This window comes from Zingiber officinale, chromosome 8B (genome assembly GCF_018446385.1).
Source record: "Zingiber officinale cultivar Zhangliang chromosome 8B, Zo_v1.1, whole genome shotgun sequence".
Taxonomy (NCBI): domain Eukaryota; kingdom Viridiplantae; phylum Streptophyta; class Magnoliopsida; order Zingiberales; family Zingiberaceae; genus Zingiber; species Zingiber officinale.
The window spans coordinates 52,523,147-52,534,123 of record NC_056001.1 but is presented as its reverse complement, the minus strand read 5'-3'; the positions used below and the strand labels follow the sequence as shown (position 1 = coordinate 52,534,123).

At 33.6% G+C, this 10,977-nt stretch overlaps 1 protein-coding gene across 1 annotated transcript; it reads left to right on the top strand.

Moving 5' to 3' along the window:
- Window positions 1-7,145: 7,145 nt before the first annotated feature.
- LOC122013820 (meiotic recombination protein DMC1 homolog) lies at window positions 7,146-7,928 on the top strand. Its single transcript, XM_042570045.1, has one exon. The coding sequence runs from the start codon at window positions 7,146-7,148 to the stop codon at window positions 7,926-7,928; it is 783 nt and encodes a 260-aa protein (XP_042425979.1).
- Window positions 7,929-10,977: the final 3,049 nt, after the last annotated feature.

Below are 10,977 nucleotides of genomic sequence, written 5' to 3'. Positions count from 1 at the left end.
GTGTTAGCATTGCTTTGAGTTTTTTCGACATAACAAATTATCATCAACGAAATGATTAGAGCTAATCACCCCTTTCGGCTCCCAGAGTGTCCTAACACGGTCCATCCACCCCGTCCAGAGTAGCACCTCGTCAAATCGCTCCGAGTGGTTTGTGGTGAAGATCATGAGCTGCTCCCCAACACACAACGACCAAAGTCCATCCATAAAGTTGACCACACCAAAGAGACTCTCCAACACACACTATGAAGTGTATATATATATATATATATAGAGGTACCCTTGGGATGGACAATGGGCCACTAAGAGGTCTGGGAGTTAACTCTCAACTAGTAGCCGAATGTCTGTCCTCCCCATGTGTTATTCAACTGTTCAAGGCTAGTAGTCATATGTAATTTATCTTTTTCATATTGACCTAAGGACCAATTGACAGAGGTGCTTAAGGTGAGCGAATCACCTTTTGCTATATATATATATATATATATATATATATATATATATATATAAAGTTTAAATTATTATTTTATTTTATTTAAGTGACTTCTTCTTTATGTGCAACTCAATCACTAGTTGGGATTTATTCCGCCATTTGCGATTTTCTTTACATTTGATTTAATGTCTTCTTTACTTTGTCATGGTCCTGATTCCTATTGACTTGGATTACTATTGACTTTGACAATAATATTGTTAAAATTAGATCATTTTTCTCTAAAAAGAGGCTCTTTGTCGATCTAATTTTTCACAAAATGAACAAGCTTCTTAATTGGTCGATCGATCTAGTTTACTTCATTTTCAAAGATGAATTAATGATCAAAGAAAATGGCAGTCAGGTTTTGGTTTTGGTAGTGACTTAGAATATTCAACCATAGCATTATTTACGGACAAAGAACGAAATTAATTATGAAGAACTTGACTATGAGCTAACTTAGATTACTCAATCATAGAACGACTATGATGTGTCTCTCTGTGTAAACATAACGTTCCCCCGGATTATAGTGTAGTGGTAGAATATTTAAGTTGTCATCTGGGTATCCACAGCTCGATTCATAATTATGATATATTTATAGGAATTTTTCTTCCAAAAAAAGATGCATAATTAAGAGATGCTAATTAGACTTTGGACTACCCATCGCAAAATCTTTCTAATTTACCCTAATAATTAGTGGAAAAATTCTATAAAACCAAATCGATCATCCTAAAGATGGCTGGGTTCACCATTTTTATTTTTTGTAAACGTAACGTCCACCCAACTTCATCGTAGTTTATAAACAAGCAGATATTTGTTGGTAATTGGTAGAATATAATCTCAAGTGAGGAGTTTCAATGTGCTATGAATTTTGATGAATATAATGATAGTCGCCCATCTCACTTATAGTTGTTTGATCTATTAATAAAACGGGTTTATAATTTTTTTATAGCGATGTTGTTATAAGCAATTAACCTTGTACTTAATTTCCATAGAAAATAGTCTTGTTTAGACCGTCTCAGTATGATAGTTTTTTCTTATTTGTTTTTCTTTAATCACTATGCATTTCACACGACCATATTTAATATTTAGATCTAATCATGGTTCGAAACCGACCGTTAGATGGTTTGATGGTTCGGAACTGTCAGATATCGACCATTAACTTTAATTATCTAAGATGATTATAATTCACGGTTCAGAATCATTAGTTACGATTCAGTTCACGATTCACGATGGTTCAAAGATTATTATTATTATTATTATTATTTAAAAATTTTAAAAAATATAAATTTATAAATATATAAAAAATTACATACACTTATTTAAATTATCTATGTATTCTCTTAAGATATATGGGAATCAAAGTCCTCGTGGTTTGCTTACCTTTTTACTTTAGGAAGTGGTGTTATTACTCACTTTCATTTTCAATTTCCGTAGTGTTACATTCATTCCTTTGGTATCAAAACATTTTGTTTCATCATCTGAAAGTTACATTTCATGTATTATTTTTGTAGCTCTCATCCGATCATCAAGTAATGCTTGTGTTTCAAAGAGTTGAGAGACAAAGTAGATCGTCGATCATCTAATATATTACCGTTAGGACCAATGCGAACTAGAGAGGAGTAAAGAGTTTCGTTTAGGAGCCGAGCGGGGGATATGAAATTACTAAACTACAGCATGCGCAATTTTGTGGATGGACTCTGGTCGGCGAGCATTAGAGAGCGGTTCATGGTCTTCACCATGAACCACCCGGAGCGGCTTGATGAGGCGCTGCTCCGGACGGAGCATATGGATCGGAAGAATCACCTCTTGTATTGCATGCAAGCCGGCAACGTTCTGAATCTGGCCAAGGAATTACCTGGAAGCAAGGGAGGCACACTCACGGATGCTATACACGGAGGAAATATTGGCGAAGGTGGAGATGACGTCAGTCGACATCGCAGAGGTGTTCACGAGATGCGATGCCGATGGAGAGGGCACCAACACCACGATCGATGAACAAGATGATGGAGGAGATGTGATGGGCAAAGGAGCAAATTGCCGCCTGACGGTGATCGAAATAGAATGCACGGAAAAATTAAAGGTCGAGGGTATTTTTATAAATTATGTTTAAGAAAGAGGAATATAAGTTGTCATATTAGATACCGTAAATTTGATATATCAAATTTGACGTGGCTTAATTAATGTGATTGTTTGGCCCTTCACTACTTTGGACTAAGCAACGTTGACTTTGTTACAACAGTGGACTTTACGTACATACAAATCCTACAAATAAATTATATTTAATAAAAAGTTACACATAATTTTTTTTATTATATTTAAAATTTTATTATGTGATAATTTTTTTTAAATATGTATTTATGATATTGGGCACCCCTCCGATAAAATTTCCGGATCTGCCCTTGCCCCTAGCTTCAATAACTTTATCTTAATTGTGTGCTCATCATTTGAATGCGTAGCGGAAAATTTGAATCGACCTCGATACCACATGTACAACATTAAGATTTTACTTGGTATTCACCTCTTAAGACAACTAATCCAAGGCCTAGTCCTAACGATCTACCATTACTAAATCTTTTCTTTCTCGGATATCTTACGGAGGTGGAAAAACTTCTTACAACTGATAATGACAATACAATAAGAATATAAGGGATGAAAGTAAATATAATGAGTATAAAACTTTACATTATGGTAAAAAGACGAATACGCTCGTCCCTAGCGCCCCCGCCAATTCGTCCTAGGGCCGATACGAAGGAGGTAAATCACGGACGGCTACTAGCCTTTGGAATGATGACTAACACATAGTATAAACAACTTTACATGAATCTTACTTTAGACGATTTTTTATTGCATGGGATTACTTCTTATTGGTATGGAAATGCACCAACACGTCACTCTCAAAGCCTCTAAAGCCTCTAAAGCCTATTCCTATCATTGAACAACCTCTAAAGCCTTATGAAATCTATCTAATTTTATCAATTATTTGAATATCAATCCATTGATATGTCAAATCAAACAATGGAATCGACTTGCACTTATTTGATTTTTGATCGACAATCTATTATCAATAGATTGATATCAACCATTAGTCAAATCAAACAATTGAATCGAACTGTCAAATTGACTTGTTTGTATTCATTTTCTCAAGTCATAAATCAACTGATCAAACACCGACTAATGTTGTAGTAAATGTTCACGAGAATTATAGAAAAATACTGTAGCAAGATTAAAGAATATTTATTGTAGCACTATTTTAGCACATTTCAAGATTTACAGTAGCAATCCTATTTTTAGTGTTTTACATTCATTATTAGTTGATTGGTACATCCTATCTATCAACTAATATTTTTATTTTTGCCTTATCAAAGTTGAATTCTTACTTTGTTCAGTATCTAGTTGATCTCTATTAGGATATATACTAAAAGTCTAAATTTTATATAAACATTTATAAGAATCATATTGCTCAAATGTCTGTATTTATGTTAAATGTAGTTGTCCATTTAATTTATATTATAGATAACATGATATATGGTGTCACACAAAAGATCATGTTATCAGTTCCTTATAAATTATAAAAAGTTGCTCACAACCAAGATGGAATGGGATAAATCATTGGAATGGTTGTAGTGTAATTTGATATTAGTTTATTTTGACTATAAAATTACACTAGTACACTCTGAGTGTATTGAGCATGACCATTTGAGGTTGTTCTTTTTATACTGACTGTAAAAAAGGAATAAGACCTCTGTTATTATGGAAGTATGTACTCTTAATCATGATATAATAACAAGCACGTATACTTAATATTTATTTCTTTAATTTATCAAAGGGTGAGATTTAGTTAGTTAAATCAATAGGCCCGATAAATGGGAAATGATATTATTTATATGGTGTGTTGTTGATTATAGAATGAAACTGTGTCCTAGTAATCTAGATTAATGATGTCCCCTTGAGGAGCTCATAAAGATTGTCATGTAAACCCTGCAAGTGGACCTAGTCCGGCATGACAATGAAGTTGAGTGGTACTACTCTTAGAGCTAGATATTAATTAAGTGAGTTGTCAGTAACTCATTTAATTAATGGACATTCGATATCTTAAACATAGGGAGATTAATGCACTCATAATAAGAAGAAACTCATAATGTAATTTGGGATTGGTGTGGTAGTTCAATAATAACGCTTTAGTGGTATGAGTTATTATTGATGAACTTGAGTTTGGTGTTCGGGGCAACACAGGAAGCCCAAGCTCATCGGGAGACCAAAACTAATTTCTCCTCTCGGTCCCTGTTGTAGCCTCTATAAATTCTTGTATCCATAAAGTCCACTTCTTATCCAAATAATGGGCTAGCCACATCCTTGCTTGGTGCAAGGGAGTCGGCCAAGCATGGGCTTGGAAGCCAAGAGATGGCCGGCCAAGCTTGGTGCCCAAGCTAGGGGTCGACCACTAGAAAAGGAAAAGGAACTTTTGTTTTTTTTTAAATAAAATTTTGTTAAAATCTTTCCTTATTTGTAGTTATCTACAATGGTTAAAAGAAAGATTTTATTTTGTTAAAATCTTTCATTTTTTGTAGTTATCTAGGATAAAAGAAAGATTTCAATTTCCTTTTATAGTCATCCTTATGGTTTTAAAAGAGAGTTTTAAAATTTTAAAATCTTTCCTTTTATAGCTATCTAAAAAAGATTAAAGAGAGATTTTATTTTGTTAAAATATTTCCTTATTTGTATGTATCTATAATATTTAAAAATGAGATTTTAATTTTTAATAAAACTTTCCTTGTAACCATGATTTAAAAGGAGAAGTTTTAATTAATCTTTCCTTTTTTATAGTTGTCTACATGTTTTAAAAGAGATAGATTAATTTTAAAACTTTCCTTTATTGCCATGTACAATAGTAAATTTAAAAGAGTGAGATTTTAATTGTTATTAAAATTTCCTTTTAAAGGGAGACCATAAATAAGGAAGTTTTAATTATGTTTAAAACTTTCCTTGTTTGCCATGTCCAAGGATTATAAAAGAGAGGTAGAGAGTACCTTCATACAATGTAACCTAGGCTTTCTCCTCTTCTATTTCTTCGGTGGTCGGCTTCTCTTCCCTTCCCTTCTCCCTTTGTTTTCCTTCTTTGAGGGCCGGCGGCTTGCTTGGAGGAAAGGAAACATAAGGGTCGGCGACATCAAGCATTGGAGATCTCTTGGTGGCCGGACTACTTGGAGGAGAAGAAGAAGAGAAGGAGTTTCCTATTTTGGCATCCCTTGGTGGTTCAAAAGTCTTGGAGGAGAAGAAGTGGTTCGGGTGGATTCCATCTTGGTAGATCGTTGCCCACACAACGTCCAAGAGAAGAAGAGGAATACAACAGAAAATCAAGAGGTCTTAAGCTACAAAAGAAAGTATAACTAGTTATTTGTTTCCGCATCATAACTAGTTCATGTTATTTGTATAGATCTTGAAAAATCAAACATAAGATGCTATCAATTTTATGTTATCGATTTTGTGTTTCGATTTCATGTTTCGATATTGTGCTTCTATTGAGGTCTCTATAGTTAAACCTAGTTTACTATAAGAAGTTAAATATCCGTTTTCTTTGAAAGGCTTTGTCTAGGAAGTGGTGGATGATTCCATAACCAAGAAGGTCTAGTGTCTCGTCATGTTTAACCTGGAAGTCAATATTTGAAATAGATATTTAATTAACTTCTGTAATATGGTTTAACTTAGGAAGATCACATCGGTTAAACTTGGAGTAAAAATGTTAAGTATCGTTTCCAATCCAAGTTTAACTTCTGAAGGACAATTTGGATTAATAATGTTAAGCATTGTTTGTAATTCAAATTTAACTTCAGTAGAACACATGGGTAGCTAGGATAGTTCTATGCTTGTACAAATTTTTATACAGCAGAACTAGAACAGTATTCTGAGTAGCAACCAACAATCTCAACCTACTAGAACTTCCTTTACCTGATATCCTGTCAATCTTGACCTGTCAAGGCTTCTGTTGTTTAACATCCGATAAACATTGACTTGCCAGAACTTCATTATTGCCTAGTATCCGGTCAACTTTGCCATGTCAGGACTTTCTCATTGCTTAGCATCTGATCAACATTGATGTGCCAGGACTTCATACCTCATGCCAACTTTTTGTTGGACTTTTGACTGCTAAATATCCGATCAACTATAACTCAATTAGATTTTTCTCTTGTTCTATTGGGCTTTCGATCATCAAGTATCTGGTAAACTGTGGTCCACTTGAAATTTTTGTCTCATGTTAACTCCATGTTAGATTTTCGACCACCAAATATCTGATCGACCGTAATCCACTTGGATTTTTCATATCATGTCAAATATCCAATTAACTTTGAACTATTTGACTTTTTACTCAACCAACTTAACATATTGATTGATTGTCAAGTATTCTATCAACCTTGCCTTATTCGACGTCTCACTCGACCAACTATAGGTTGGTGAAAATAAATTGGTTGAATTAAGTTGTAATGGCATTTATAAATTGTGTTATGATAAGTGCTCTAATATGATATTTTATTTGGTGAAAATAAATTGGTTGAATTATGTTGTAATGACATTTATAAATTGTGTTATTATAGGTGCTCTAATATGATATTTTATTTTTAAAAATAATTATTTTAATAAGTGTCATTAAAAAATATTTATAATGACATTTTAAACTAAGAAAATGTTTTCAAAACGTCTCTCCTCTCTTGCATTTGGTTTCCGCTCTGGAAAAGAGAAGATGATCGAGGAGCATGGCCAACTGCAGCTGGTGGACCAGGAAGATGAAGATGAAGAAGAGATCTTCGAATTGATCTACAAATTGATTTTGCAAGGGATTAACGAGGGCGACATTAAGAAGCTCCAGGATTCAGGGATCTACACTTGCAATGGTCTAATGATGCACACGAAAAAGAACTTAACGGGAATCAAGGGACTATTCGAAACCAAGGTAGATAAGATTTGCGAGGCTGCTGAGAAGCTCGTGAACATTGGGCATGTAACCGGAAGCGATCTGCTTCTCAGGAGAAAGGCGGTGATTCGAATTACCATGGGAAGCCAAGCTTTGGATGAACTCCTTGGCGGTGGAATTGAGACGCTCTCAATCACTGAGGCATTTGGAGAATTCCGATCAGGGAAGACGCAATTGGCGCACATGCTCTGCGTATCAACGCAGCTACCGATCCACATGCACGGAGGCAATGGGAAGATCGCATATATCGACACCGAGGGAACTTTTCGTCCAGATCGGATCGTGCCGATTGCAGAGAGGTTTGGGATGGATGCTGGGGCCGTTCTTGATAATATCGTATGCGCGCGTGTCTATACTTATGAGTACCAGTACAATTTGCTCCTCGGCCTCGTCGCCAAGATGTTCGAAGAGCCCTTTAGGCTTCTGATTGTGGATTCCGTGATCGCATTATTCCGGGTCGACTGCTCTGGACGCGGCGAGCTTGCCGAGTTTTAGGATGTTTACTTATTTTAAAGATGTCATGATGTCTTGAGATTTAATATGATCCATTCGATCGACAATGGGATATAGAGACAGAGAAATAAGGACAGAAAATCTAAACTAATAGTAGAAATAATATATACTCATAAAATTTCTCACGCCCCTTGATCAAGGAGAAGCTCGACATTATTGCGTGGAGGAAGGAAAAGTGCTGAACATAGTCATTATTGGCAGAATCTTGTAAGTTGCCAACTTTTTAGTGACATTATTTGCAAAATTACATTTGTTATTATACCAAAGAAAATCATTTTGATAAAATGGAAAATTGAATATAACTTTTTTGAGGCAACAACTACAAATAATAACTTGCATTCATAGTTCTTTCAGTCTAGCAATGTGATACTAACATTTACATTAACAGCTAAACATGTAATTGTTTGCCTTATGTATTTTCTACGTTTTTTAAAAATTTTAACCTATCGTAATCCTTGCCTAGAAATATATCTCAAGGATTTCTATGAGCTTGTCAATCCTCTACCACCACTTGACTAGAAAAGCAAATATGGTAGCTTGGACTTACCATCCGGAGGATATACTTGGAGAAATGATAGTTTTACATTTTCATGATATGATTTTATTTTTTTAGTGAAATGTTATTAAGTTTCTATATTTATCATATTATTAAAATCTTAAACATTATGAAATGTATTTACAGTTGACAGTGAATAAAGACTACTATTAGTGCATATAGAATTTGTTTTTCGTTTGATATGATATTCAATGTTTTAAATTACTTTTATTAATTTTATATTTTCATTGTTTATTTTATTTATACAAATAAATGCATTGTAATTATAGCTGGCAAGTGCTGGACTTTGATTATAATATGATGATTGAAGATTATTCCTAGCAAATTAGTTGAGTTTTTTTTTAAAGACTCTGCTTGTTTTAACTTAATGTTTTGAGTACATTATTAGTATTTAGCTAGTTTTGGAATCAATATTTTTACATTAGTGTTATATTTATAAATTTGACTCAAATAATTATTAGATGGATAAAAATTTAATGACATGTGATGGATGTGATAAATTGTGATGAATGATGATGATGTGATGGATGAATTAGATGTAAATTTTTTCTATTCTATGTGATGGGTGAATTGCGATGATGTGTAAATTTTGAATTAAGATTATATATTTTGAATAAATATTAGTGGCAATTTTTAATATCTTTATACATGGTTATAACTGACATTTAATATATAGTAACATTATATATTAGTTAATGTAACATTGTAAAATGACCATATAAGTTATCTTTTATTTTAAAATAACCTTATAAATTATCTATTTTTGACATTTTCGATTGTTAGTATATTTCTAGAATTAAGACACTTTTGAAGTTAATATATATATTTTATAATGATATTATACAAATGTGAGGAATAGCAGAGGACTTAAGTTAACACTGTATTTTAATACATTTTTCAATGATGTCATTATAGCTTTAGTATCACTAAAAGTATATTATAAGGGCAGTCCCGGTCCTAACAATCAGGAGGCCCGGGGTGAAACAATCAAAATAGACCCTTAATTTTTTTTTCATAAAGTAAAAATTATTTATAATGACTTCTTCTAGCTTTTCTAGATGCAAAATCATCTATAATATCATTAATTTCAAGATTTTTTAAAAACCATCTATTCTTTTTTTTTCCCTTTTTTCACATAAAAAATATATTTTCTAGGCAACATATTATAATGTATAAAATTATAATAATTGCAAAACTCTAATTTAAATAAACTGAATAAAATTATAATTTAAATCAATTAGAATAATTGCACCTGGATGAAAATTGAAAAAGATGAGTAGAAGACAACCCGCAACCGCCGCAACTCGCAAACCTCCGCACCGTAAGCTCAAAACCTTCAGGTGCAGTGTGTCGGAGGCGTTGGTGCAGCCGTGTAGAGAAGTGGCAAAGGCACAACCTTGTTGTGACGACGTTGCGGTCTCGCTGGTAGAAAGGAGAGCAAACAAAAAATCCAAGAGAAAACTTAGAAGTAGAGAGAATACAAAAGAGGAGATCATCGGCAGAAATTGGAAGAGCTTGAGCTTTGTGCGGCGGCGGAAGAACAGGTGCAACAGAGAACAGACAACAATGCAAGGTTTACAAAACCTAATTCTTAAAACAATTAATATATCTAACTATATATATAATCACTTAAAAGCTGTAGGCCCTTCTAAGACCTTGAGCCTTGAGCTTGTGCGGCGACGGAAGAGCAGGTGCACTTAATTCTTAAAACAATTATATATATATATATATATATATATATATATATATATATATTTATATTTATATTTAACAGTTATGAGCCCCCCAAACTTGAGGCCCTGGGTAATCACCCAGGACGACCCGGCCTCTGGGCTGAGGCTGTATAAGAGCATTTATGTGTGTCCTTAAAAACCTTATTTAATTTCTAGAAGTGCTCTTTCATCTTGACTTGGCATCCTCTCATAAGCAGTCAACTTTGCATCCAAGAGAGCATTCGGGTTGTCCTCTAGAGCATTTTGTTGATTCGACACTCGGAGCTCTTTCTCGACTTGATTCATCGATTCAGACAAGTTGCTAATCAACAGTTGGGTGATTTCCCGACTCAAACTCGACACTTTGCTTCCCATTATGAGTGGACCATCGGAGGGACGACTAAACCAATCTGTTAGTAGTTTGAGATTATCTGTTCAAGTTATCTCGATAGATATATTGAAATTGATTTTATATAATTTTAATTCAACTAAAATTTTCCTAATATTTCTGTTAGATTATCCAACAAATACATTACTTACATACTGTTGCTTGTTTAATTACTTTGCTTTCGATCTCCACATGGTTTGGCAACCTATGAAAGAGTTCATAGTGCTTTTTTTTTGGCCAATTAGTTCACAAATTGATAAACTATTTGGTGGAATTTACTTCATTTTCAAAGAAGAATTATCGACAACTGATTTGAGAAAGAAAATGATGATACTTGTTTTTTTAGTGCGAATTTAGATATAGTATATTTTTTCT

Excerpts from the sequence above, each read along its gene's own strand:
- LOC122013820 (XM_042570045.1), top strand. The coding sequence starts at position 7,146 with ATGTTTTCAAAACGTCTCTCCTCTCTTGCATTTGGTTTCCGCTCTGGA.